The sequence below is a fragment of the Peromyscus eremicus genome, chromosome 10, assembly GCF_949786415.1.
Source record: "Peromyscus eremicus chromosome 10, PerEre_H2_v1, whole genome shotgun sequence".
Taxonomy (NCBI): domain Eukaryota; kingdom Metazoa; phylum Chordata; class Mammalia; order Rodentia; family Cricetidae; genus Peromyscus; species Peromyscus eremicus.
The window spans coordinates 28,934,214-28,957,242 of NC_081426.1; the positions used below are offsets into that span (position 1 = coordinate 28,934,214).

The 23,029-nt window shown below is 45.5% G+C and overlaps 2 protein-coding genes across 8 annotated transcripts in view; one reads left to right on the forward strand and one right to left on the reverse strand.

Moving 5' to 3' along the window:
* Positions 1–226: 226 nt before the first annotated feature.
* On the reverse strand, positions 227–22,464 carry Nop14 (NOP14 nucleolar protein). Of its 3 annotated transcripts, XM_059275729.1 has the most exons (19): positions 22,055–22,464; positions 21,722–21,950; positions 18,344–18,478; positions 17,297–17,438; positions 14,480–14,613; positions 13,920–14,054; positions 12,469–12,591; positions 11,909–12,040; positions 10,240–10,540; positions 9,320–9,450; positions 8,355–8,440; positions 7,038–7,173; positions 4,586–4,687; positions 3,753–3,906; positions 1,937–2,096; positions 1,484–1,631; positions 875–993; positions 565–720; positions 227–341 (listed from the first exon to the last, which is right to left on the reverse strand). In XM_059275729.1, the coding sequence occupies exons 2-19, from the start codon at positions 21,914–21,916 to the stop codon at positions 242–244; spliced, it is 2,589 nt and encodes an 862-aa protein (XP_059131712.1). In that variant the 5' UTR covers positions 21,917–21,950; positions 22,055–22,464; the 3' UTR covers positions 227–241. The 3 variants fall into 3 exon arrangements, with proteins under 3 accessions (XP_059131712.1, XP_059131713.1, XP_059131711.1); XM_059275730.1 differs by lacking the exon at positions 21,722–21,950 and having other exon boundaries at positions 22,055–22,463; XM_059275728.1 differs by lacking the exon at positions 22,055–22,464 and having other exon boundaries at positions 21,722–22,045.
* The window catches only part of Grk4 (G protein-coupled receptor kinase 4), a 107,687-nt gene continuing 106,841 nt past the window's right edge, over positions 22,184–23,029 (forward strand). For 4 of the 5 annotated variants that reach the window (XM_059275731.1, XM_059275734.1, XM_059275732.1 and 1 more), the window contains exon 1: positions 22,186–22,879. In XM_059275731.1, the coding sequence (XP_059131714.1) occupies positions 22,828–22,879 (52 nt within the window). In that variant the 5' untranslated portion in view covers positions 22,186–22,827. Of the gene's footprint in view, positions 22,880–23,029 lie in introns of all 5 variants that reach the window. The other variant, XM_059275736.1, reaches the window with a different exon arrangement.

Here is a 23,029-nt window from a genome sequence, read left to right on the forward strand (position 1 = left end):
GAGCTCACTGTCATTGGAATTTGCTTTGTAGACCAGGCTAGCTCCAAGAGATGCGCCTGCTTCTGCCTTCCTGAGTGCTGGGATTAAAGGCGCGTGCCGACACCCCCACCCCCTGGCAATGGAGGCTGTTTTAACAGGTGCTGAGGCATGGCAGGGGGACAGGATCAGACACTCCACAATGTCCCTCCAGAACCCTTCATTACAACACATTATGCAACCCTTGCTATATTTACAAAACAATTTATTTTTTAAACTTTTTCCTCTTCAGAGCCTTCCATTCACCTTCTTGTGTGGCCAAGCTGTTAAAAAGCTGTTTTACTTTGCGCTTTCTTTCCGCATCCCTAAAAAAAAAAAAAAAAAGAAGCAAATGTCACTTTTGCATCAGTTTTCAGGATATCTTGCTTTTCTTCTGTTTGAACACTAACAGTTCAGAACCATACATATTTGGCTCAACCCTCAGCCTTGCCAAGGCTGCCAGATACCAGTCACCATGCTTCCTGGTACTGAGAAAAACCAGTGGCCTATGAGTGGTGCCCTAGTCCCCCCCACACAGTCCTTCCTCACCGTTCCATGATTTCTGAGAGCTGCATCCTGGCCAGGAACTGATTGTCCTTTCGGATCTCCCGGACGGCGCCTTTAAATTCCCGCTTGTGTTTGTGGATTAGTCTTTTCCTTTCCTGCTCTTCCTTAGTGCTGCCTTGTTTCCGTCCAAACTCAAGCCTAAAGTTAGAGAGTCAACAAGACTATGGAGGTGAGCCTAGCCGAGCCTGCCCCCGAGTGCAGCATCTCTCCTCTCTCACATGCTGCAAGCAGATGCATTGCCTGCCTCTAGCCCGTCCACAGTCCTGGCCTTCTCAGGGCACCCAACACTTACACTTTGACTAATCGGGGGGTGAACAGCTTTAGAGGGACTGGCTTGCTCTTCTCGCATATCAGCGGCCGACAGTGCTGCTTCTGGCTTTCCATTTCTGACAGTATGCTTCGAGACAGCTCCTGAAGAACAGGATAATAAATAGCAGGTGCTGGGACAGCCATGACAGCATGGCTTCAGAGGTCCTCCTAGAGGCCCCACTTGCCACTGCCTGCTGCAGCTTGGCTGAGTCACCATCTTCTACACAGGGAACCACATGCGATAATGGTCTCTTAAAATCTGAAGTGGGCTAGTGAGATGGTTTCACCTGACAAGGCCTTCTGCCACCAAGCCGAAGTTCAATCTCTAGAAACTAAATTTTGAAGGCATTGCCCTCTGAACTCCATACATGTGCCAATGCATGAACACCTCCCACCCCCAGTGAGAAAATTGTAAATGTGAGGGCTTGTATCCAGAGAGTAGCAGATGGCCTCTCTGCCAGGGAGACAGTGGCACGGCACCAGCGATGACTTTTAAACTGCAACTTCAATGACAAAAAATGCCACTAAGCTGGTGCCAGCCACCTAACAGTCTGAGACCAGGGCAAGACGCCTAGTTGCCAGTAAGGCTCACCTGAAGGTCTTGGGGGAGGCTACAGTCCACAAGATGCTCTGTCAGGAGGGCTTGGTGGGGCCTGATGATGGCATGGAAGGATGGCAATACACTGTACATGAGCACACAGTGCTTCAGCAAGGTCAGACATGAGGCCAAGCAGGACAGTCTGCAAGGGCAAAGGACAGTGAAAGGGACAAGCTCATCACTGATAGGCCGACAATGCTGGCAAAATGGAAGCTCTCCCCACAGCTTAGGAAACCTAAGTGGAATCATATCAGCAGAAAGGCTAATGGCTCACTATGGTAGTCAAGACGATATTGTTTGCCTGGAGACCAAGGAGGCACAAGAAATGCAGCGATGTCTTTAAAGGGGACTCAGTTTCAGTTCCCAATCAAGTTAGTACACTTTGAAAATAATGCTATATATGTTAGGACAGTCACTCCAAGATGTCCCTGGGGTATCCACACATACCTGGTATGATTGGCTTCAGTCGCTGTCATGGAGCTTAGTCTACTTGCCCAATGCAAGGAGAGGCTTCCTCTCTGCCACGTGGCCATATCTGCTTTGTCAGAGACCACGAGCAATTCCGAATTCTTCCCAAGTGCTCTAAAAGGGTGCACCAGAGCGGAACCTGAATCCCAAGCATGACAGGTCAGAAAGGACCCGGATATTACTGGCTTACCGAGCCTACTCTGTAGTGGCTTGATCTTTAAAAGTTATCTCTTCACCAAGTATCACCAGGTCTTGCTAGATACCAGTAAAGCCATTTCAACTGGGCAAATAAGCATAGAAAGGGTACCTGTTGGGGAAGCTCCAGAGGGGATAGGTGAGGCAACACACCTAACTTAACCTGCAAGCCTGCTAGCAACAGACTTCCTATGGCCTTCTTCAGGTAACACATAGTTTAGCACTTAGGCCATGGCATAGGGAAGTCAGGCATAAACAGCACCCTTACTGAAAAATGAACTAGCTAGGGAGAAAGCAAAAACAGATGCCAAAGCCAGAATAGAATGAGGAGTAGCAGGAATGCTGGAGAGTGGGTAGGCGGGAGTTCACCAGAGGTCAGAGCAGACTGAGAGGATGGACAGATGGACATTAGCAAAGACCTGAAAATGGACATCAGTTAATGCCAGAGGCAGAAAAACATGCTGGGAGAGAGTTCAGGCATGGTTAAATGGAGGTGGCTGGGTACGTGAGGGGCGAGTAGATGGTCACCTTGTCCCAACCCCCTACCAGGCCAAGGGACCCCCTTCTGATTCCACTATAGTACTCGTACTTTCTACTGCAGCACTCTTTACAGGGAACTACATCATCTGTGACAGGTCACGCTGGATGGCTTGTTCTCAACCCAAGCTTGATACCCAGGGGCAGGCAGTGTTTGGAATGTACGTAATGCCATAAGGGAGCTCTGTGCAGGAACATCATGTGACAGGAAATCCAAAGTCCGGTGGCAACTGGAAGGGTGAACTGAATAACTGGCCACCACTTCAGACTAGGGCAAAGCTGAGCTTTGTTTCAGCCTTAAGGATGGAAATGTCCACAGAAACAGAGGCCCATGAGCATGCCATGGGGATCTTGAGGAATGCACCCTGTCCCATGGAAGCTCCCAGAAGGGAGGGAGAACAGGAACCAGAGAAAGAAATCAGTTAAGATCAATAGACTTTGAACTCTCCAGTGCTCTGGCTTCCCCTAGCTCTCCTCCTTAGAGTCCCAGCTTACAGAAAATACACTGAGCAGTCCTGGCCATAAACAGTAAAAAGAGAGCTGGGTGTGGTGGTGCATGCCTGTAGTCTCAGCTACCTGGGAGGCTGAAGAAGGAATTATTTGAGCCTAGGGATTTGAGAGCAGGCTGGCCTTGAACTCAGAGATCTGCCTGTCTCTACCCCATGAGTACTGGGACTGGAGCTAAAGGCATACGCCCACACACCTGGCTGAGAATATCTTAAAAATCAAAGTGGGGAGGGCACTCAATCCCTATTGCCCCTCCTCCCTAAAAAAGTGAAAAGAGAAAGGTAAGATTAATTTTCACAATGTATTTAGTCCCCAATACTTAAAGCTCCAACACTTAAAATGTGCTGAAACACTTTACATGGCTTTGGCATCAGTCCCAGAGAGGTGAACTCCAAGTGTGAAGCTGGTGTCAATGTGTGGGCTGTGCACACACTAACAGAGAAAGTCAGTTGGTACTCGAGTGTTTTTTTTTCAGTGTTCTCTCAACTTTCCAGAATGAGTATGTACATACTTAAAAACTCTTATGCACATTTCAAAGTCTCCATAAACCACTCACCTTGGCTCTTAGTGTTTGGAGTTGCTATGTAAAGAATCCCAAGAAGAAAATTTAAAAGCTCAGGGATGAGTCTCCGAGAGAGAGACACATACTCCAGGAACAGGCAGCACACAAACAGGCCTTTTACCACATCTTGTAGGGACAGGACCGGGCACTACAAAAGAACCCACAGGCACAGTTATACTCTGGAACCATGTTAGGGAATACTGCACTGTTATGGCAGACAGCAGCACCCCACTGAGTACCACAGGAAACCCTGCACCCTGATAAAGAGGCTGATTATGAAGGCTACCTGAACATGGGGCATGGTAAGCAATGTGCAAATACAGGAAAAGGAATGGTCTGAACCCAAACCGAAATGGGGGATGAACACAGCCCCCATCAAACTTGGTAACTGTCCTACTATTAGCTTGTTTTGGAGTCACACTCCCCATCTAATCTTGTACTGCTGATTCAAACCTTCTACCCCAGCTCTCTCTACCCTGCTCCATCTGGAATAGCTCATGCAGGAAGCTCTGCGAGCGGGACAGCGCTGCTGACCGACCGTGGAACTCTTAATCCCCATGGGTTCCTCACAGGCCCTTTAAGATGAGCAATTTTATGCCAAATCTTAATGGTCAATAGCTAAGGATTTATTTTTTTTTTTTTTGTTATTTTGAGGCAGGCTCTCTATACTGTTCAAGCTGGTCTTGAACTACTGGATTCATGTGAACCTCCTGCCACCTGTAATTCAACTACAGGCTGTATCACTGTGGATGTGGAAGTACACTCTTGTTTAAGATAGTCCTGAGATGTGGGGCTGACTCTACCAATCCTTGGAAGATGGGACCCACCTTAGTAAGCATCTGGCTCATGCACATCAGGGCAGGGGTCACAACTGGATGCCAGAAATCAGAGGTTGGAAATAACAGCCCGGTGATTTTCAAATAAATGAGCTGGAAAAGAAATGTTCCAGTACAGATTAAAGGTAAAGTGATATTAAAAAAGGCCCCATAGCAAAACTGATCCTAAAAGTCCTGGCGAGATACAACAGGCACTGACAAGCCACCACACTTCACTCTAGGGCAGGGCCTCCCTCACTACCTCCCAGGACACTCTAGCACTCCCATGCTTTCCGACACACAGCTGGGCTCATGTGGAATTCCAGAGGGATGGGGCTGTTCTGTGAGCTTAGCAGGGTCTTTGTCCCTGATCTCCAACCTGCAGAACTGGGGCTGCAGGCTACCAAAGTTGGGGACACCAGTGCTTCCCTGCTGGATACCAAGTGATGTCCTGTGTCTGCTTGGAAGGAGACAGCACGTCTCAGTGTCCAATACCTGACCTGTAGTTCCACTCCAAGCACATGGGAAAGCAGGGACAGCAAAAGGCACCAGAAAAACTTCCAATGCACACAATTCACTTTTCTGGTCAGGCAGGGACTCTCATTCTTGAAGTGACTAGAACCCACCCCAATTTGGGGTGGGGGTAAGGGCAGCAGCCTTGCTGGCTCCATGGCCTGACAAGCTTCTTGTATGCCACAGCTCCTTACTGCAGCAGCAAGAGAACCACAGTATGAGCCATACAGCTACTACTATACTGGCAGCTGTGTCCCGGCACCAGCAGGGTCATGTGAAGTTTAGTGTGTCACCAGCACTCATATTAGCTTATCTGATATAATTAGGCATAATTACAATTAATACCCACCAAACAAAAAAGATGCTGAGAGGATGAAGACCCCACACATGACCATGTGGCCTGAAAGGACTGGAGACTTAACCCCAAGCAGCACCCTGATGTCCCCAACTGCAGGACTTCCCACTGGCACTCCTCAGCAGGAAATGAGCTATCAGGAGGCAGAGACTGGGTCTTCTGGCCATGGCTCTAATCTTAGTGTTCACAACAGCACTCAACAGCCTTAGCTAAATAGGTGAGTGTGTAAGAAGTATGCTAGAGAGGGTCAAGCAGCCCACCTAACTAGTCAGCTGACTAAAACCACGTATCTTTCAGGATGCGTATAAAAACCATTAGCAAAAACTTAAAAATCTGTTAACTGCTGCCAACCCAAGTCAACACAAATGCCAGAAAATGAAGCAGCCAACCCTTCTGAGTATTTATTTCTTCAAAGGTACTAATTCAGTCAAAGAAGCACATGACTATGACAAAACTGTTAAAACCTTAGAATGCAGTGGGATCACTCTGCAAAAAGTGGTTCTATTAGCCTTAAACTCCATCTTTGCCATTATGATTCAACATAGCCCATTCACAGACTCAAGCCAGAGTTCTCCTATGCATTAATCAAGAATGAACCTCCCAGGGTTGGGGATTTAGCTCAGTGGTAGAGCGCTTGCCTAGCATGCTCAAGGCCCTGGGTTTGGTCCTCAGCTCCGAGGGGGAAAAAAAAAAAGAATGACCTTCCTCTCTTCCTCTCTTGCCTGGACTGCTTAACAAAATGTTGTATTGACTGGACATACAGGACCCATAGAAAGGGGACCATCAAACTTTACAAGGCAAAGCCAGGCGGTGGTGGCACATGCCTTTAATCCCATCACTTGGGAGGCAGAGGCAGGTGGATCTCTGTGAATTCGAGGCTAGCCTGGGCTATAGAGTGAGTTCCAGGAAAGGCGCAAAGCTACACAGAGAAACTGTGTCTCAAAAAACCAGAAAAAAAAAAAAAAAAAGGGGGGGGGGATGCTGTGGGATAATGCTTTTGTACACTGGTTTAATAAAATGCTGATTGGCCAGTAGCCAGGCAGGAAGTATAGGCAGGATAAGCAGACAAGAATTCTGGGAAGAGGAAGGTAGAGTCAGGAGACGCCAGCCTGCCTGCTGTCCAGGGAGCAGCATGTAATGGCACACAGGTAAAGCCACAGAAAATGTAGTGACATATAGATGAACAGAAATGGGCTGAGTTTAAATGTAAGAGCTAGTCAGTGGTAGGCCTGAGCTAATGGCCAAGCAGTTTTAATTAATATAAGCTTCTGAGTGCTGTGGGGCTGGGCAGGACTGGAGAAAACTTCAGCTACATTCCTCTCATGTCTTGCAGTTCTCTCAGATCATTCTGGAAGGTCTAGCAAGGGGTATCCAAGCTTTCACATTTCAACATGACACTCTGATGTACAAATGTGTTGAGCCACACTCATGGGTAATCTAGGATGCATAGGCCTACAGGCTGGACACCTAAGGGACAGCAAATCTCTCAAAGCCATAAGCATGGTATCCAATGCCAGCCATTCTGTGTGATGATAAAATAAACTTGATTACTGGTGGATGAGAAGAAATGATCTGATGAACCTTGTCTATGCTTACCATATCCAACCCTGGAAACAATGCCCGGCCTTTGGTCTCAATCATTTCTTCCATCTCATGCATGGCATCTCGGAGAACAAATTTGATGGAGTCACTTGCAGATTCAGGAAACATCTGACAAAGATTATATAACTGCCTGTTAAACAAAGACATAACAGAGATGATTTTAGAGAATAAAACCAAAAAACCCAAACAACAAATCTCAAATCTATTTTCCTTTGCGTCACTTGCTGACTCGGCAAGGAAGAATGGGAAGCCTACAGATGAATACACAATTCTGTTTTGTGGTTGCTGGGTACTGAACCCCATTTCATGCATGGCAGGCAGTACCACTCTACTGCTAAACTATGAGACCAGTCTGAGGAATCCACTTTCCTTACCACCGACGGCTGACCTTTCTGGTGGTCCAGGTGATATTTCAAGTAGCATTTTATGCTTTTACATACTGTTTTTTGCCATTTCCTAAAACCTTGGTCATAGTGTTTATGTGGTGGTGGTAGGAGTATGTGAAAGTGCCATTGGTGTCTGTAATATCAGTACTACTAGGAGCATATTCTAAGTGTCGGCCATAACACTTCGTGTCTAACCTTACTGTCTCCTCACACACAGTGCAGGAGCATCTTTCTGCACATGCAGCGGACACACCGGCTAGTTACGCAGTACAGGAGGAAGTGGCTTGAGTGCCCCCGCCAGTTGCAGATTTTCACTGACCCCACCTCCAGGACACAGCTCCTGACAGAGATCTCTGTCCCTTCTGTCCTTCCAGCCATTGCACAGGAAGCAGAAAATGACCACAGGGGTCACAGGTTGTGGTAAAGGCCAGAACCTTCTGTAGCTACTTCTGTGTAGGACAGTGGACATGCTTCCCCAGCAGGCACCCTCAGACTCAAGCAAAGCACCTCCTGTGTGACTCCAGTGAGGCAAGGACTGGTGGGGCGGCAAAGGGTCCCTCTAGCATGTTCCCAAATACCTCTGAACCCACCCAGAGCTGGAGGTCCAGTGGCGAGTGAAACAGACACACCAATGAGTACTAATGCTATAAGCTGAAGGGCTCACTAGCTTTGTTTTAGATGTCAACTGGTTGGTAACTTAAGGTTATCTCATCCCTGCAATGGTAGCAGCATGTGTCAGAGGGGAGGCTGTGGGTATGTGCTGTGAGGCCTATCTATGTAGAGCTCTGGGGGCAGTCACCTGCCTGCTAAGGTCACACTAACACTCGACTGCCACAATGATGCCAAAATGTGTATTGTGACATTAGATAGGAGAAAAACTTCAATTCAGGCCCATATTCCTCTTAATACAAACATTTTTACTTACACAACCAACTTATCGATGGTCTTGAGGTCTGGTGCACTGTCTGTGGCCAAATCTCCTACGTATTGCAGAAGGAAGCCAAACAGTTTCTGCAGGGACACAGATTGGGAGATCACCCAGTGCCTAATACCAAATGCTAAACCACAGCCTACAGTTCCCAGAACACCTGCATGCTGGCCAGAGCCCATTGGGACAGACTTCTTCAGGAGAATAAACAAAATTCAAGCAAAAGCACTGCTAGAAAATGCTAGACATAGATGAGTTAAGAAAAGAAAGCTAAGGATCAGGCACATTCTTTATAGAATGGCACAGTGTATAATTCATTAAAACCAAACAAGGAGCTAGGCATGGTAGCACATGTCTATTATCTCAGCATTTAGAAGCCAAGACAAAGTTTGAAGCCATCCTGGGTCACAAAGTACCAGACCCTGTCTCAAAGAAACAAAGGAAAGCTGGTGTGGTGGCTTACTTATCATCCTAGCACTTGGGAGGCAGAGGCAGGCAGATCAGAGTTTGAGGCCAGCCTGACCTACATGAGTTCCAGGACAGCCAGGGGCACATCGTGAAACCCTGTCTCAAAAACAAAATGGAAGCAACAACAAAACAGATGAGGAAAGCTGCAGCCTTGCATTGTCTAGATAAGGACATGACAGTCTCCCCCAAGGAATAAAGCCAGTGAGAGAAACTCAGTTTTTCAGTCTCAGCCACTTGGTGGCTATGAGTATAAGTTTCTTGACAAGTGAAATGAGGGTAATAGGGCTGCTGTGAGGCAGAGAGGTGCTTGATGCCATGGGTGGCTTTCTCCTCCTCATCAAATGCTTCCCAGTGCCACCACAGTGGTATCAAATGGGAGGCAGGCCCTGAGAAGACACCAAGACACCCTGTACTGTGTACCTCCAACAAGTTTAACAGTCATAGAAACAGGATCATGCTAATACTCCCATACCCACAAATTTATCCCAGCGTACTTCTAATTTTGCTTTGTTTCCTACTGCAAGACTTGGATGGTTACATTTCTGGATTCTCTCCACCACCATAAGCTGTTGTTCTGTTGATCTTCCTGATAATAAAGACCTCAGCTCCTCATAGGATTCAGGAGCTATCAAAAACACCAAACACATTTCACAGTTAACCTTCAACAGGACAACAACCCACATGACTACTTCCACTTTATAAAAACATTATTTAACCTAAGTTTCATATAAGGTGTTTGTTTAACCGCACATATATCTACGTTTATCCAAGGAGTGTAACATTACTTAAATGGCCTATATTTGACAATCATGTACCCAAGGACAGCCCCAAAGAGAAGACAACCCTGGCTTTCATCAAGCAGGAATTTGCCTCAAGACCCACGAACCATTAAGGCAGTGCTGGTTTCAGTACATATATGTCAGACAGGCTTGGAGACTTACACAAGTCTGGTCCTTGTAAGCCAGTTTTAATCATCAGTTATCTTTTCTGGAAATAACCTTCAGTCACAGAACAAGTCAGGGTTACTTGCTGTAACTGGAGAGTTTTTCTCTATGAACCAGATCAAACACCCTGTATTTGATAGAAGCTATTTGTTGTGGCCAAAGCAGAGTGTACAGACTGTTCAGGAATCAACCACATCCTGCTGCAGAAAGGTGCCTCTTCATCTGTGCATAGTCATGGAACCAATGTCAAATTGATGCTAATATGGGGACCCACAGGTACCAAGAAGAATGACACACAGCAAAGATGTCACAAATGGGAATGTGACTATGTACTCACAATAGCATCTCCAGGGAGGAAAAACTAACAAGTACATCCTGTGGCCCATTATTTGGAAAACAAGAAAACTCAACAAGGCTGAGGACTGAATCCCAGCCCTGCAAACAGAACAGAGAAAACAACTGGGTTCTACCTGCAAAGACATAGGGTAGCTCAGCTCCAGCAGCCTTTTGAGCTCTCTGACCACCACTTGGCAGTTTTCCCCCAGCAGTCTGATGTTGCTCACTCTTGGGCCTCTCACTTTCCTCCTCACTCTCTGTATTAGACTCTAGGTCTGAGTGGCTGTCTGAGGCATCGCTCTCTTCCGTGTCCTCCCTGTTCTCATCTTCACCCTCTTCCTCATCACTCTCCTCTTCGTCCTCTTTCTGGTCACCCTCTTGGCCTGCTTCCTTGCTTTGCTCTTCCTGGACATCTTCAATGTTCATCTTCCCATCCTAGGAAAAGATCATGGTGACCACAGTCAGAACATTCTGCAGCCACACCAAAATACCCTACGTGGTATCAAACTTTCTTATCTGCTTGGGCCCTCTTGCCCATTTCTCTGAGGTACCCAAGCCACAGGAACTGAAGCTCTTCCATAGTGCTTTCATTTGGAAGCATGGTCCTCAGTGTTGTGCTGTGAGAGGGGAGGGACCACTGGGAGATGAGGCCTGGAGGGAGGTCTTTAAGTCAGTAAGTGCTGCTCTCAGGAGGAATTAGTTCCTGAGAGTGGTTAAGGAGCATGCCTGGGCCTTCTCTTTCTCCTGGACTTCCTGCATGGCCATGTGGTCACTTTCTCTTACATGTATCCCCATCAGTAAGGCCTTTGCCAGGGCTGAGCAAAAGGTGGCACCAAGCCCTTAAACTTCTACTAGAGACTATTCCAGCCTTCCAGAGAACCCTACAGCTGGGACGCTGGAAAAAGCTTAGGTTTTGCCACAGAGCTCATGGGAGGGAAATGTTGATGGTATCCAGTGGTTGTGAGGGTTTACAGTGTCCTACCACTGGTTTGGGGGCTAGTGAAAAGAGAAGACAACAGTGGCTTTGGGGTAGAACTTGTTCATGTAAATGGTTTTTTTTTTTTTTTTTTTTGGTGTATGTGTACTTTTTAAAACATCCAGTTTTACATATCAGACCCTTCTCAAAACAGTAGGCCCACCTATTTTCCTGTTCTAAGCTCTAGCTAATACACTCTAAAAACACTCATACTTTAAATGTTGTAAATTAAAAACTACACTAGTACTGAGGAAGTAACTTAGTGGCAGAGTGCATACCTAACATACACAAGTCCCTGATTCAGCCTCCAGCACCATATAATAAATAAATGGCACCTAGAAACTAATTATTTCACTCAAAAGTATTCATGGTGGCACATCCTCTAGTCCCAGCACTTGGAAGGCAGAATTGTGAGCTCCAGCCTAGCTCAGGGTATAATACACCAAGAGCCTATTCATAAATTAAAACCCAATAATAACTTCTTCTTCTTATTATTATTATTACTACAATACAGAACTCTAATCATGGGTTAGCTCTGTCAATACTATACTGAATTAAAAAAGATCATCAATATATTAAAAATGCCAGATGTCAACAACTGAGAACCAGCAAAAGTCTAGTCTGTGGTTCTGTACCAGCTCCTTCTCTGGACAGAAGGACACCATTGTTACCATCTTCTCTATAAAGTTTGATACCTGCCATGGCATAAATATACCATGAAAACATGACAGAAATTGTTTAAAAGGGCTTCAATATTCCAGCTACAATGAATCCCTTGAATAGACAATGTGGTTTTTAAATGAAAGGAGTGGGCGGTGACAACTTACTTTATAAGAAAGCAAACGCCTATCGTCTTTATCTAGTATAAAGCCATCATTTAAATCATCTGCTGACATATGTTTTGGTTTCTTTTTATTTTCATCTTCATCTTTTCCAAGCATTCTTCGAAGTCTTTCAGCCTGAGGCAGTAAGGAAAGAGAAGTCACACTCTGTTCATCAAATCTAACTAGAAACACTCAGGGTACAGAAGAGGCCTGTGACACAGCATGTTGAAACAGCTATAGAGCATTTTTCTATTTCATTTGTTTAAACACACTAAGACTTGTAGAAGGCAATGTACTCACTCCAGTGTCAGCAGCTGTTTGTGGGAGAGGTGTTACCAAGAATACCTTGGGTACTATTTTCATTTTACTTCATACTGTTACTTTTATCAATGAAAACAACATTTATGTCTGCCAATGTAAAATTAAGAACAGCACACTTCAGCAAATCTTCAAGACAAAGGAGAAGCACTTATGAAGGAGAGTCAGCACTCAGGCCTCACAGGAGGGAGCTGAGCCTCTTGGGTTTCAGCTGGGCTGTCCACTCAGTTACAGGTCACCCATACCTCTAATTTCCGGAGCCGCTCTTGCTCCTCCTTTGCCAATTCCTCTTCCGTTTTCATCCTGTTAGAGGGCTGTGCCTTCATTTCAAAGCCAAGCTCACGAACCATCATGTCATATGCATCTGGCTAAGGTAAAAATAAGATATTTTTCAGGATTTTTTTTTTTTTACAAAAAGTAAAGAATATTCTATTAATGACCAGACACCATTATATAAGGAAGGGGACAAACCATGCCTAAGTCTTTTCTTTCACATAGAAATCTGTGCTCGGGGCTGGAAAGCTGGCTCATAATCCCCCACATTATAATAAATATAATAATTAACAATAAATAAACAAAAGCAGGCTGTCCTAATTGGCCCTAAAAACTGAGAAACAGGTAGACATGTGGGCTACATGGATATTGCTGCTCATAAAAACTTTGGTTTTTTTTTTTGAGACAGGGTTTCTCTGTGTAGCCCTGGCTGGCCTCAAATAGTGGTGGCCTCAAAGATCAAATACATCTTTAATCCCAGCACTCAGGAGGCAAAAAATTATTCTTAAAACATATAAGCTGCTGGATTCCAGCAGTCAGGAGGTAGTGGCAGCTGAATCAGGAGGTCAAAGTCACTCTTGGTGAGTTCAAGGCCAGGCTTGTCCTAAATGAAAACTTATCTTAAAAGAAACAACAACAACAACAACAAAAACCCCTAATCCTCAGACAAACCCACTCCACCCAAACTAACATATCTGCTTTAACAGAAAACATCACTCAATTGAGTATTAGCCTGAAACATGGGAAATTATGTCAGTAACATCAATTATATGGCTGACTTAGAGAGATACATACATGCCATGCTACAATATAATCTAGTGAAATCCTATTTCTTTGGTAGAATCTCGATGCTAAATAAATGTACCATTTTTTCAACAGTTTAGGGGAAATGTAAAAAGCAACACTGTTAAGAGGAAAAGAAATTAAGCAAATGCGTATTAAATATATTACACATGAATATAAGGATGTGCAACAGAAGTACAGCCTTCCGATGTTTCTACCCTAAAGTACTTTTCTCCTGAGAAACACTGTAATTCACTTAAAGAAAGAGGTGACTTTGGGTCACTTCCACTCTATATAACAAACATGAGGTAAACTAAGTGAAAGCTGAGCACAGTGGCACGTGCCTTTATTCACCGTAGGAGGCAGAGACAGGTAGATCTCTGTGAAACTGAGGCAAGCCTGGTCTACACAGAGAATTCTAGGCTAGCCAAGGCTACACGTAGAGACTCTGTCTCAAAAACACAGAACAAAACAAAAAGAGAAGAAACTTCTGACTAAAAATAAGGCCAGTAAAATGGCTCTGTGGACCCGACTTTGCACACATACTAAACCCACCCTAACAGGAAAGAGCCAGTGATGCTGAAATGTCACGTCAAAAGACATTAGGTTCGTGTTGCTTCTTGTGAAGGGTGCTGCCCACCTGGGGTTTTTCCTTTTTCTCTTTGTTTTCTGACTTCTGAGATTTACGTGACAGGAGAGTCTGGATTTCTTTCCAGTCTTGGTCTAGCTTCTCTGTGAGCTCAAGGGCATCTTCTCGTTGAGCTTGTCTCTCCCTCTGGGGAAAAAAACCAGCAAACACATACCATACACCATTATTATTAGACTTCCACGAGTGGCCTGGTGTCAAGGCTAAGAACACACAATGACCCACTTAATACCAAATGCATCAGTATGAAATATGGGACTAGAAGCGAGTATCTTAAACGTAAATCTCTAAGATCAAACAGAAGTAACTTCCTGTTACTATGTACTCAGATGCTCTGAGCAGTACACTGCAAGTTTAATAAACAGTACTGTTCTGCAAATACTAAAGCCAACAAAAATCATTAGAAGTACATCCTTAATGAGACCTAGAATATTCCTTTTCAAAATGGTCCTATATTAAATTCAGGTAAAAATCAAATGCAGCTGATAAATGTACATGGGAAGAAAGTCTGGCATACTTTGGTGCTGTCCACAGTAAGAACATTAGCCGCCCACCTTCTCTTGCTTTGACTTTGCAATGAGCTCTTCAATCAGTTCCTTCCGTGACTTTGGCTTATCCCCATCCTCACCTTCCTTCTGAGAGGTATTCTTGGGAACCCCACCACCAAAGTGGGAAGCAGTCAGCTCAGCTGGAAACAAATAGCAGAAGATATTATATTAGAGCCCAGGCTCTAACTTTGTAACCATTTTTGGGTAGAACTCTGTCAACATTTCTCCAAGAGTACTTCAAAAAAAATTTATTTTTACATGTGATGTGTGTGTGGGCATTGTGTGCCACAGCAATCATGTGGACAACTCTGCAATGTCAGCTCTCTCATTCTTTCTCTCTCTTTTTTTTTCCCCCAGAGCTGAGGACTGAACCCAGGGCCCTGTGCTTGCTAGGCAAGCACTCTACCACTGAGCTAAATCCCCAACCCCCAGCTCTCTCATTCTATCTTTATGTGGGTTCTGGGGATCAAACTCAGGTTCTCAGGCTTGTACTGCTGGGATGAAAGTGCCTTTATCCAGGCTGGAGAGATGGCTCAGAGGTTAAGAGCACTGGCTGCTCTTCCAGAGGTTCTGAGTTCAATTCCCAGCAACCACATGGTGGCTCACAACCATCTATGATGAGATCTGGTGCCCTGTTGAAAACCCACCAAGGCTTACTTCTGGATTCTCAGTTCTATCCTGTAGCTTTGGGGTCACTTTAAAAAAAAAAAAGGAAAAAAAAAAGGAAAGTGCCTTTATCCAACAAGCCATCTTGCTGGCCGTCTCCCAGAATACTCTGAAATTCTCACAACTGGCATGAGGTCACGGGCACAATGATACTCAAGGAAATGCAAGCTTAGCACTCAGACTCCTTAGATCACCAACTAGCTATTATCTAAGGAAGCAATATGTAGCTTTTATTGTTCATCTGTTCTCATTTAACACCATCATATCCAGGAAAACAGACTGGAACCAGTCTTGGAGGGAGAAGAGTCCAGGAGCAACACAAGGCAGGCATCCCTGCTTCCTCCTACACAGACGAAGGCCCTGGGCCAACGGTGAGAGCAAGAACCGTAAGGGCCCCTCGTCTCCAGCTTATTCTAGCTGCCATAACAGAAGATAAAAACTGCAGGAACCGTCAAATGTGAACTACAAAGAATTTAAAAAACAAAACAACAAAACAAAACTAGTTTCTCAGATGTAAATTGATTCACCTAGAACAGAAAAAGAATGTTCAGAATCTTTTTCCAGCTCAGGTCTTATCCAGCAGCCCCCTAGAAAGCCAAGCCCTTAATCATTTGTCCATTATCCTTTTGGTCCATGTTCCCATCATGCCCTTGACCCTCTGAGCCAATCAGGCTTCCTGTGTGAGCTGCCATTTATCTAAACCAAATTCTACATTTGCTCCCTGCTGACATGGTTACAGGTGACAGCGTATCTTACCCTTTCTACTTTTCAGTCTTACAGTAACACCTCTAGAATTGTCTCTGCATCATCTTCAGTCTCCCTGTCTTCAGGCACTGCTCTGGCTCTCCTGTGGAGTCTTACTAACAGGCCAGCTCAGGAGTGCTTGATACACTGGTGCTCTCTCCAGAAAGTACTCGACTTGGCTTCCAGCCAGCATGCCCACGGCATTCTGACTTTGCTTTCTTCAACTATTCATGCTTCAGCTCTTCTTTCATTTTGTGTGTGTGTGTGTGTGTGTGTGTGTGTGTGTGTGTAGACGAGAGGGAGTGGACACTGGATGTCCTGCTCTACCGTGCCCCTCCTGTTTCCTTAGGACAGGCCTTCTCATTGAACCTGGAGTCAAGCCAACCACCTACAAGCCCCAGGGCTCCTTCTATGTCTGCCTCCACAGCGCCATGCTCAGATTTCGTTTTTTAAGTTTTTAAAAAATTCCATTATTAAGTCAGGTGGTGGTGGCGCACACCTTTAATCCCAGCACTTGGGAGGCAGAGGCAGGCGGATCTCTTAAGCTCGAGGCCATCCTGGTCTACAGAGTGAGTTCTAGAACAGCTAGGACTACACAGAGAAACCCTGTCTCAGAAAATGCAAAACAAAAAACAACAACAACAAAAATATTATTATTGTGTGTGTTTGAGTGTGTATGACTGGAGTGGGAAACGGGGTTGCTTGAGTCACAGCACACAATGGGAGGTCAGAGGAGAACTTTGTGGAGTTAGTTCTTTCTTTCTTTTACTTGGGTCTTCAACTAGATACCAGGCTTGAGGGGCAAGCATATTTTACTTACTGAGCCATCCTGCTGGCCCCACACCTGGCCTTTCTTTATGTGGATGCTAGGGATCCTCGTGCTTGCATTGTTCCCCATGGAGTCGTGTCCCCATCCCATGCCATCTCTTTTCTATGTGTTCTAGCTCCTTTGGTGCCCTTGCTCAGTCTCCATGTTGGCCTCTGGTTCCTAGCTCTCCAGCTGCTTATGGATGTTTCCCTGTAGAGTTCCCCAAATCTATCTCACAGTCCTCCCCATTTCAGTGAATGGTATCCAGTTTTCTCAGTGGATTAGGCCAAGACCTTTACAGTCATCTCCAATTTGCCTTTCTCCCTCATTCATATCCAAATTACTAGTCTTATCAGACAAAGGAATGCTGCAACATGTCTCAGTCGTTACCCTTGCCAAAAGCAAACTGTCCTAGAGCCCATAAAGGCATCAGTCACATACCATCCTAAAGTTCTAAAACAGACAAACAAAACAAAGAACAAAAGCAAAAACCCTGTGGGGCTTATCAAGAGGTTAAACTATCATATCCCGGAGAAAGGCCAATACTGAAGACATTGCCCCTTGCTCCAAGCTACCAGGTTTCTGTGGTGCCACCTCCCACTTACCAGACAAAGTTCCTCGTTCTTCAGTATCACTGTCACTATCCACAATGTCATTATGCTTTTCAATGTCAGCCAAAGACTGGCCATAATGAGTCAATTCTTCATCTTCATTTAGGTTGTAGATATTTTTTTTCTCATGATGTCGCTTGACAAAAAGGGGTTAAAATCAGTTACCTAAAATTATTACATTTACTTCCTAGAAAATTAGTTATTTTCCTCTAAATGTGAAACATGACAACACAAATCAGTCTGAAGATTATTCTGGATCATCTGAAAGATGACTGAAATACAAGCAGAACTTGTAGAGAAATTTTTTAAATAAGTCAACGGACTAGGCTAAGCTACTGCTAAATCATTCCCATCAGCAATGGTCCTCCATTCACTTGTTCTCCATCCAACAAAACTGAAGGCAAGACCTTAGCTAACAACTGTCACTACTCACTATTTGTTCTGGTTAAGGTATTTCTCTACTCATTAACTAACTGGTATCTCTTGAAAGTGCCCTTTCTCTATGTCTACCCAGATAGGACGCACCAACCGAGACATCCCCTGTACACGGCAGGCAAACAACTCAGAGGCGTCAATGAACAAGGAGAAGGGTTTGGTGTATTTGTATACTGTACTGTGATTGGTTTAATAAAGAGCTGAACCACCAACAGCTGGGCAAGAGGTATAGGCGGGACTGCTGGGCAGAGAGAGAGGAAGATGAACCCAGAGACGAAACTAGGTGCGCACCAGACACTAACGAGACGTGGAGGTAGTTGGACATACAGAATGAAAGAAAGGTAAAAAGCCACAAGGCAAAAACGTAGATTAATATAAATGGGTTAATTCAAGTTATAAGAGCTAATGGGACAAGCCCAAGCTAAGGCTGAGATTTCTTAACTAGTAAGTCTCTGTGCTGCTGTTTGTGAGCTGGTGTCTGAGAACAAAGCTTGCTACAGAGAAACACCCTTTTCTTTGGCTGGCCTTGTGTAAAATTTATAGCAAAGACACCCCCCCTACACACACACACACACACACACACACACACACACACTTTTTCCATACCTGTTGCTCCAGAGCAAACCTCTTCATCATCTTTTCCTCTGGACTCATGTTGCTATTATATTCCCCAAAGCGTTTATCTGTGAAGACATTGGACTTGTTCCTTTCTTTGTATTCCTTTAGTAAAGTCTGTGTTCGCTGAAAAACAGATCACACATAAATAATTCTCATACAAGCTCCTGTCATCTTCACTGAAGAGGCCACCAGAATGGGCTGTGAAGTTGAGAACTATACAGTATGATATCGAAGTTCATAACATGCTTTCATCCCTGGTGATGACAGAATTTTGAGAAGAGAAAAATCAATTTACACTTAATGGAAGCGAGATAATCATTCTCCTCTTTGGAATCTACTTGTCAGTGCTGAAAGTTGTAGAAGCTGTGTTACAATTTGGGAATATTTACTGTAGGCATGATTCACTTGGAAAAGTGCTTAGATTTCTTCCACAGAAAGGAGGGACTTTACTTCCCACTGAACATATCCCAGAGAATGTACAGTTGTGCTTTCATGTGTGAAACTATATCATAAATGAATTTATCAAGTGGGAGCACAATTCACTCTTTACACCTTAAAATACCTTTTATCTTGCTGGGTGGCAGTGGCGCACGCCTTTAATCACAGCACTTGAGAGGCAGAGCCAGGCAGATCTCTGTGAGTTTGAGGCTAGACTGTTCTACAGAGCGAGATCCAGGACAGGCATCAAAACTACAGAGAAACCCTGTCTTGAAAAACCAAAAAAAAAAAACAAAAACAAAAACAAACAAAAACAAAAAAAAAAAAAAAAAAAACAACCCAAAAACAAAAAAACAAAACAAACCCTTTTACCCTTTTATCTTCATATTCTAAGCACAGAACAACTAATAGCAAGTACCTGAAAATTGGGTATCCTTCTAATAGCAGTAATAAACACATTTAGTATTATTCAGCCCTGAGGTTGAATGCCCTAAGGTAAGGATGGAGGGGGAAGCAAGGAAGGGTGATAGCCTCAAGAGACCTGAGTTACTGTAATAGCAACTTTCATTCTTTGTAGAGATTCCTTTAAAAAACAAACAAACAAACAAACAAACAAACAAACATAGCCTCATAGCCCATGCTGGCCTGGGATTCTCTCTGTGGGCAAGGATGGCCTCAAAATTCTGATTCTCCTGCCCTTCCTCTAGAGTGCTAGGATTTCAGGTACGTGCCACCATACCAAGCTTTTTGCAGAAATTTTTACATTTGCCAATAGATTGTTATTTGAGAGCATTTCTACACCAATCAATGCCGAAAGTAGTGTCAGTGTAGAACCGTCAAGTAACAAAAGGCTTTTGTAACGTTCCAATTCAATGGCTTCATAAATCCACAACTAATGAGGTATCTTGTCAGCATCTGAAACCCCTAATGGAACCTTAGATTTGAGCATTTTTGCATTTTTTACTCCAGTCATTTTTACTCAAACTGACTGGAGCTCAGCCCCAACAGTAGTGACTGTGTCTGAATGAGACACTGCTCCCCAATCCTTTCTAATTTCTCCATGCCCCTTGGGTCTTGGTGTGGCATGGTCAGTACACCTAGAGCCCTTTGACTCTGTGCCTTACCCTTCCCCACTCCAGTACAGTGTGCCTCCAACTCACCTCCTCAGTCTAGCCCACTGGCCCTCCAGGGCGTGAGTATGATTCTATGAACAATTTTCTGATGTTCTACATTACTGCCTCCTGACTGTGACCTCCCAAAGTTCCCAGCTTCTACTTAGGATTTCTTCAAATATTTGAATTTCTGATGTGGGCCAAGTGCTTGGAAATTCAAAAAGGAACTAAGATCCTTCTCATCCATACTAGAGGGATGCACAAACTTTGCTATTTGGTCTGTGGGATGTGAAAAATGACACTTGTACTTTAGCACCTTTAGGAATTAAGGCAAGTCTTTTTTAAGAAATTGAGTTGCAAGAGACAAAACAAGGACAACAGGCCAAGCAGTACAAGAACAGTAGTATTTAGAGACAGCTCACTATCCACTAAATGTGCTATTTTATCTAATGCTTACAACCACTACAAGTGGCAGGGTATGTTCCATTATTGCAGGAAACCCAAGGCTTAACTGGAAAACGCAGATGTGGCTCTTTTAGAGGTTACATTATCCTATTCCCCAATGCGCCCTCTGCTATCCTTAGCCTATAGTGTATAGTGCGAATTATTAGAGTCAGTCTTTTGTGTTTCCTACAATGCATACATTGGACCATGCATACAGGACAGTGACAGCTCCTTGCAGTATGAATATTTCACCCTATTCAAAAAACATTTCATTCAATTTAAAGATCTTATGTGAAATGCATCCTTTGCAACAAAGTACAGATTAGGAGCTGTGAGGGCAAAGGCCAAGTCTTATTTATCTCCCCTACAAATATTACCAATTATTCTAACCTATTAACTTTCTCAAAGTTACCAGAAATTGTTCTTTGTTTATTTAAGTATATTTATTCATTTATTGAGACTCAACTGGAAGTTTTGAGTCTCATTATGTAGCCCCTGTTGGTCTAGAACTCACTGTGTAGACCAGGTTGGCCTTGAACTCAAGACATCCACCTGCCTCTGCTTCTTCAGGGATTAAAAGCATGCACCACAACAGGCAGCCACAAACTTCTTTTTAAAATCCCAAGGAACATCAACAGCTACATACAGAATGCCATTTGTTGAACTGAATTTGAAAGGAAGGTACAGAATACACTTAAGAAAGGCCCATAAGAACCAGGATGAAAGTTATGAGATTATCCATAAAAGGTACTATTTTAATTGGGGACAAGCTCATGTAATTCAGAGGAGGGACATTTTTCAAACATTCAAAGAGCATGGGGTCGCATACTGGCATGGTCAAAGCCATTCAATCCCAGAGAAAGCACAGGCGGTGCTATGTTAAGAGTCATGATCTCTGTGCTGGCTAGTTTAAAGCCAACCTGATACAAAGTACAGTCATCTGAAAAGAGGGAACTTCAAGTGAGAAAATGCTTCCATAAGATCCAGCCGCAAGCAAGCCTAAAGAGCATTTTCTTAATTAGTGATTGATGGGGAGAGCCCAGCCCACTGTGAGTGGGCCACCCCTGGGCTGGTGGTCCTGGCTTCTATAAGCAGACAGAGCAAGCCATAGAGAATAAGCCAGTAAACAGCACCCCTCCATGGCTTCTGCTTCAGCTCTTGCCTCCAGGTTCCTGCCCTGTTTGAGCTCCGGCCTTTAATTCCCTCAATGACGGACTACGGTATAGAGGTGTAAGCCAAATAAACCCTTTTCTCCCCCAAGTTGTTTTGGTCACGGTGTTTCATCATGGCAATAGTAATCCTTACTAAGACAGTCTCCAAGAAGTATGCAACTAGCCATTGGAGAAGCCAGATACTGGCAGCGTCCCCTTACCTTCCGGATGGCTCGGGCGCGGGACACCCCGGGCAGTCCCACATCGTGGCGCGTCTTCCTGCCGAGGATCTGGAACTTCTGCCTGTTGACTTTCACCTCAAACGGGTTTGGGTTAGTCTTCGCCGGGCCTCCGAAAGCCCCTGCGGGTGCTTTGTGGACCTGCCTCCGCGCACCAGCCCGCTTCGCCTTCCCCATGACATTCACTCTGCCACACTTTGGAATCCAGTGCCTACAGATCCTCCAAGCAGCAGCCGGTTGCCTCAAGAAACGTGTGCGGAGGCTGCAGAACCACGCCCAACCTCGTCTCGCAATAACTACGTCAGCACCCCTTACCTCGCGAGAAGTACACAAGTCCTGTAAGACACCGAACTGGCGCTTTCGTGAATTAAAGACTACAACTCCCAGGAGGCAACACTGCCGGACTTCCTGGCGCTGGGCGTTATGGGATCTGTAGTGTCCCGTGAGCTGCCACAGTCTCCTCAGGCACCGCCCCGAGGGGAGCTCTCGGGCTCCCTCTGGAGGAAAACCGTTAGCCGGGGCCAGGCTGCTGTGCGAGTTATCTGGCGGCCCCGGCGGCGGCGGCGGCGGCTGCGGTAGCCGTCGCCGCCGGAGACGGCTCTCCCGTTAGTGAGCTCTCCCGTGGGGTGGGGCGCAGCGGAGGCTCAGTGCCGCGCCAGGACCGGGCGCTGAGGCGAGAGTTACGCGCCGTGGGCTTGGGCGATGATGCTAGGAGGAATTCCAGCAACCGCGCGCCGGCGCCGGTAGCGGAGGCCCCTCGCCCGGACAGCAACGTAGCTGGAGCCCGTGGCGAGCCTTCCCCGGGCCTGCATTCGCACCGACGGCGACGGCGACGGCGGCGGCGGCGGCGGCGACGGCGCCACTGGTGGCAGTGGTGGCGACGCAAGAAGAAGCAGAAGAAGAGACGGCGGCGAAAGCGGTCGCGGCGGGCCAGCATCCAGAAGCCCAGTGCCCCGCCGGAGGTATGCGCGGAGGCTGCCCCTGTGGCTTTAGGGTCTCCTCCCCGCCAGCCTTCCCCGCCTCCGTTGCCTACACCCCCAAAAGTTCGACTCCCGCCGCAGCGGCGCCTGCGTCGCAGACTACGAGCCATGGAACTCGAGAACCTCGTGGCCAACACTCTGCTGCTGAAGGCTCGTCAAGGTAGGTGCACCCCAGGCACTCGGTCTCCCCGAAGGTAGTGCCTCCTAGCAGCTCCAGTGTTTCAGAGAATCCTGATCTCGGTGGGACCTTGACACTGTCCTCTAAGGGAGCTTTGATCCCACTGGAACCAGTCCTGGGTTCGTGCTTGCT